This window comes from Fusarium mangiferae (assembly GCF_900044065.1).
Source record: "Fusarium mangiferae strain MRC7560 genome assembly, contig: FMAN_scaffold029, whole genome shotgun sequence".
Classification (NCBI taxonomy): Eukaryota; Fungi; Ascomycota; class Sordariomycetes; order Hypocreales; family Nectriaceae; genus Fusarium; species Fusarium mangiferae.
In genome coordinates, this window is record NW_024573949.1 from 97,411 (window position 1) to 103,149 (window position 5,739).

General features: G+C 45.0%; 2 protein-coding genes across 2 annotated transcripts; one reads left to right on the forward strand and one right to left on the reverse strand.

Annotated features, from left to right (window-relative positions):
• Positions 1-6: 6 nt before the first annotated feature.
• FMAN_14299 (uncharacterized protein) lies at positions 7-393 on the forward strand (the record flags this gene model as incomplete). Its single annotated transcript, XM_041826118.1, has 1 exon — positions 7-393. The coding sequence occupies one exon, from the start codon at positions 7-9 to the stop codon at positions 391-393; it is 387 nt and encodes a 128-aa protein (XP_041691431.1).
• A 1,051-nt stretch (positions 394-1,444) lies between these two features.
• FMAN_16270 (uncharacterized protein) lies at positions 1,445-2,038 on the reverse strand (the record flags this gene model as incomplete). The annotated part of the gene is made up of 2 exons (XM_041826119.1): positions 1,445-1,687; positions 1,751-2,038. The coding sequence occupies 2 exons, from the start codon at positions 2,036-2,038 to the stop codon at positions 1,445-1,447; spliced, it is 531 nt and encodes a 176-aa protein (XP_041691432.1).
• Between the last annotated feature and the right edge of the window lie 3,701 nt (positions 2,039-5,739).

Sequence of the window (5,739 nt, forward strand, 5' to 3'; positions counted from 1 at the left end):
ATTGGCATGGGGAAGATTCAGTCTCATTCTACCATATACGCTCAAGCGGTAACCCTAGGGGCCATTTTAGCCATTATTTCCTCGGGTCTTCCGGCAGGAGTGCCGATATACATCGGATCGGTCGGCTTAGTTATGGTATTCAATCAGCAAACACCCAGCAATCTCCCTTCGTCGGCTCATTTGACAGGTGCCAATGGAAGACGTCCCGATACTAGAGTCGTTGGTTCGACCTCTGTCAAGAGGACCAAGGAAAGTGTCGAACGGGCCGTTACGAAAGTCATCCAATGGCTAGGTTTGTTCGAAATCAATGGTTTTGAAATGAAGCACCTCTCGCCCGGTATACCTGCTGGTGATTTTGATGAATACGCCGAGAAGAAGCTTGCCGCTATATGAAGTCTGAGGCCTGGCATTAGATAGCTGAGATCTGGTGCTTATTGTTATTTACACCATCAGGTCGGCTGACGCTATCATTGCCGGTCGATTGAAACGAGAAATTTGGGTGAAGAAGAGGTAAGAAAGCACTGAGAAGGATGTGTCGGTAGTGCTCAGAGACGTTGGATATTCTGCACTCGTTCACAAAGCGGTGGTACTGTATATTACTTGCCTCTGGTTCATCACCATAAATCTGTGTATTGATCACGTGTTTTTCGCAAAATTCTTTCTCCTGTAAATTTATCGCGTCCAAGGGCAATCGTCTGAGTCCAATTCCAGAGGTAACGGCCAAGCGTACCTTGACTTTATCTTGTACCGTGACAGAATATGTCAGAACTCAGAAGCAAACCAGAGCTCTCAACAGTACCACTGCCCTGCATCAAATCCACAGTTCTAACCACGCCCCTATCTCATTCTGCTTTTATTACAAACCAGATCTTTTTTGACATGAACGCATTCATATTATCCCGGCCAAGATCGAAAGTCACCTAGATATTTCGCAAATGATCAATAAGGAAGGACCAAAGATTGATAGCGACAATAAACCACGCTTGTAGCCACTGGAGGCAGCGGATAATGTGGCAGCCACAATAAGAGTGTCTTGGGTCGTGCTTACGGCTTCTTCGATTGGGGTTATACTTGACACTGCAAGGAGGATATGCGAACCAATCGTTCGTTCACACTTTGACCGAACTGTCGTTGTATGGAGACTGCAACAGAGGGTCATGAGTAATACTGCCTTGTGCGACTCAAGGGCGGTCCAACTAACGGGAAACTTCCGTTTCCTGACCTGTGTATAAGTCATGGCAATAGCCACGTCACTCATGTCTAGTGCTTATTTACGATGTGTTCATAATATGTGGTATGTGAAAGACTTGCCCCTGCTGAATTCATGGTCTCTGCGTGGGACCTCAAGACCAGGTTATGCCTTCCACTTAACGCTTGTTTATGTCGATTTTTAATGGTTTCTTTAAGAGATGATTTACCTTTTATTCATTTTTAATACCATATTTCACAGATTTAAATCATATAATTTGACCTCCTCCTCTTTGACGTTAAGGAACTTCCGCTCGCCCTTGAAATTAAAGGAAACTTTTCTGAGTTTATCGTAGTGACCTATGAAGATTTCAAAGTCTGAGCGGTTTCGGAATGGCTTTGACACGTGTTTGGCGTCGTTTAGGGTTCTACTGAAGGGTCGGTAATCGCCCCGGAGATGGAACGCTTTCAGCTGCCTCGCCGATAGATGGATGTTCTTCTGTGATAAGATTAATACAACTCGCTTTCAAGTCTGGCAAACACAGCGATAATTTTCACTGACTTCATAATTCATTCGTCGATAACGCTGCCCACCAGAAGCCTGAAGGTTGACTGGCATGCCAATAAACTCGATCTTGGGACATGACCCAATGAGCTTTTGCACTCCGCAGAGATCGAATCGCATGCATGACTGCGGTTGATCTATGACCTCTCGAATATCCAACACCAACAGCCGAAGCGTCTTGCCGTGATTAATGACTTTTTCGAGTAACGAAGAGCGTAGGCGTCGAATAGGTTCGCCAGCTTCATTCGAGCTCGCCGTTACTCCAGTGGGGTTGACCGAACTCATGGCACCACTCTTACCGGNTATCAATAGATCTAACCAAACCGCCCAACTGCAGGTTTGTCGATAGAGTCCTTAGGACTAGCATGGTACTGCAGTCAACGATACCAGATGTGAAACTGAGCTGAAGGGTCTGATATAGAAGTGGCTGGGCGCGTTCACGGTTCAGCCTATTGCATCTGACCAAGCTACTGAGATCGTTGGTGGAAAGATACCTCGCTAGTATCCAATATACCTCGACAGGAAGGGAGTCCATGGTGATGATGAAGTTGAGCTACAAAGGTTACCACGCAGCTTAATATAGTCAAATTCAGAACGTTCGCGTTGCAAAATAGGTCTTCAAGTCTAATTTTACTTGTTAAGAAGATGCATCATGCAACAGTCCGTGTAAGGCTACCTCATGATGATTTCTGAGACGAGGGAAATACAAGAATTAGGTTATGATACATGTCACTTTCGACTAAGCTGTATTGTCTCATGGTCCTTGACTCCGGGCAAAAGCTATCAGGCCTAGACCCTCCAATTCTGCTTCGTTGGTGATAATTCATCTCGGGTTTGTGTCTTGCCGAATTTCCTGATACCTTTTAGTCCGGTTAGCAGCCTACAGCGCTTCGGGTATACCCTTAAACCCTGACAACGTTGTGATAGTACGTGGTGTGGGTGGCTGGATAGCCCGCTGTAGCGCTGAGACAAAACTAGTGCGTTGTTGCAGATGACAAGATGTTTCATACATTTGACTGCTGTAGTGTCAAAAATTGCATTCTACTTGTATGTGACTGAGGTTGATGCTGATACCTTATTGTTAAACTTTTCACTATTTGCTTGTTTCTATTAAAAGTCCATCAGCTCCAAACGTCACCTATCTGACATATAAAGATTCGGCTTCGTTCCAATAAATCATCTCAAGCAAGTTTAGAAAGGACTTCAAGACCTTGTAGCTATGCATATCGACGAACTAAATCTTACGCACCCATGGGGTTCTCATCTTACCCCTGAGAGTACCCCTGTGAGTATCGAGTTTGATGACTTCACCGATTGCGGCATTAATCAAGTGCTTGCATACCAATACGATACCAAAGAGCAACATTTCTCTTTAGATTCGTGCTTCGAGTCCTTTTTTGAAAGTGAACCAGATTTCTCAAGCTCATACGAGCTACCAGACCTATCCCAAAGAGCAGTCTCGCCTTCGATGACCTCACTCGACCGCGCTTTCTCTTCAGAAGTTGCAGGRTATGACTTTTCTACGGCCCACACATTGGCAAGTCCGATTTGGCCTTCCGATGAAGATGAGCACCCCGGAAGCTTTTTCAAGCTTTCGGGTGTGTCTAAGGAAGTTCATAACCCCTCTAACTGGAATCCCGACGACGATTTGGAGTCGCATGGCCTARAACTTTCACRGACTGGCAGAGCTGGGAATGGCACGACAGAAAGGGTACCATGTTTGCAGAAATCACCGAGAAGACCTCGAAGGAGGAACAAAGGCAAACCAGGCATCGAGCCACTTCGGACGCTTCAAAGAAATATTCACAGGTGTGAATTTCCTGGATGTAGTTGGACATTTCGAAGAAATGAACACCTGAAACGTCATATGAAGACGTAAGTGCACCTTACGCCAGGGATACATTGCCCTCTATAAGCTTGGCTTTGCTGAAAACCTTCACATTAGTTTACACAGAGAAGCCCCCGAGTCCTTTTTCTGCGAATTTTGCGGAAAGAATGGGTTTAGTCGTCGTGACAACTTGAGGACCCATCGGAAGTTGCATGCGCGTCAGCCGAGTCGCAACTGTAGAGTTGGGTTCATTCCTGCCGCAGCATTGCTGATTCACCAAGAGATGCACGGCAGGAATTCGAGGGTGAAGCTCTCTAGTGCCTGTAGTAAACTCAGACCCAGGCATAGATAAGACAACAGCATTCTTTAGCACTGCAACATGCTACCATCTCCTTATTGGGTTGATATATATGCCGTCAAGTCTCAGATGTCCATACTTTCCAAACGCCTAACCATGTGCCGAGATGAATTTTAACAGACTATCAAATGCATGCTAAAAATTCCCAACTCCTGTTAGGCTTGTAATAGCCCCTTAATTAATCCTTAAATTACAGGAGTAACTCATAGTGAAATGATATAATAGTCTATTTTCCCAAGTCGCAGCTTCATGTAGGCTTTTCCTGCCACCAAGGTGTTCGTGTGATACCTAGGTGCGACCATGGAGGACTTAGCCTTGGCAAGGCGTACCAAGCATCTCATGCATTTTATTTAGGTAGCAAATAAGCCGGGACTCATGAGACCCGTTTATAAACTGAGCTAAAAACTTGGTATGGTGTTATTTATAGTTGAAAATTGTGGCTGAGAGCTTGAATCAGCACAGAGAACTTAGTGGTAGGTTTGCATCGCGATGATGTTCTCGTGAGACTATTCAACATGCACTTTGATATCAGAGATTATGAGTGGTATGAGTACAATTGCATAGTTATAGATACCCAGCACGGGAATAAAGTCACCTAGTTAAGGAGTTGAATATGGAATATCAGGCTCCACCAACTAATATATTTTGTCGCTTAGTATGGAAGAGTTTCTTGGATCTTACAACCCAGGATGTATATAACAATGACAGCATAAGGTGTATACTATTGCACTTTGGTGCTGCAACCATAGAGCTATTCTTAGACATCTATATTTGCATGGAGTAGAGAAATGTAGAGATACAACTTGTAGATTCCAAGAAGCTGTCCCAATCTGCAACTCTGACACTCGCAACAAAAAGTAGTGCCTATATAAACTTTCAGTATTGCTTAATTCTAAAGCTTGAGTATCCTTCCCTTTCGCCAACGCGGACAGCCGTTGTTGCCCAGCACCATGACTCAAGAACCACAGGACAGAACCCAGTTAACTGGCCTCCTTGGTAGCAAAGGTGTAACTTCGTTGGCCGAGAATGTAGGTCTCAAAAGGTTGCCGAAACAACGCTCCATCCTTGTTGCCACCAGCCCGATCAAGGTAATTTCCCAACTTCAGAAGCATTGATTGTACACTAATCATATAAAAGTCGGGAGAGGTGATCCTTAAAGGAGATATGGGGGATGCACTCGAGTTTCCTCTAGTGAAATCAACACTGGAAACTGGAGCAAAGATATTTCTTCCACCGGAAACTTCCATGCATTGTCATTTTTCGGTTCTGCTGGTATTGCAAATAATGAAACCCAAAAGTGTCTCGCACTGGCAAATTCCTGATAAGAACTACTTTGAAACGTCTTTCCCTATCCTCTGGGATGGAAGGCTACAAGCTTCGCTTCCGGAGGAAGCTAAAATATGGTTGGTCGCGCAGCAAGATCGGCTAGATATGGACTGGGATCACGCCAAGGAATCACTTGAAGCAAATTGGCCAGGTGGAGGGGATATGTCCACCAGCCCTAAGGAGTTGTTTCTAAGAGCATGGCTCTATGTGGAGTCCAGATCGTATCAAGATACGCGTTGCGATACTGTTCTGTCATCAGCTACACCTCAACCGGATGACAGGCAGGTTCTCTTTCCCATAATAGATCATTTAACTATCGATCCTAAAGGGTGCAAAGTACACATCGAAAAAGGCTCGTATATACTTGAGACGACCCGTGAGTATAAGCCTGGTCAACCGATCGGCCTACTTTGCCGCAATAACAAAATCGACCTCTTGATCACCTGCGGAGTCACTACACGGAGTTTGGAGCCA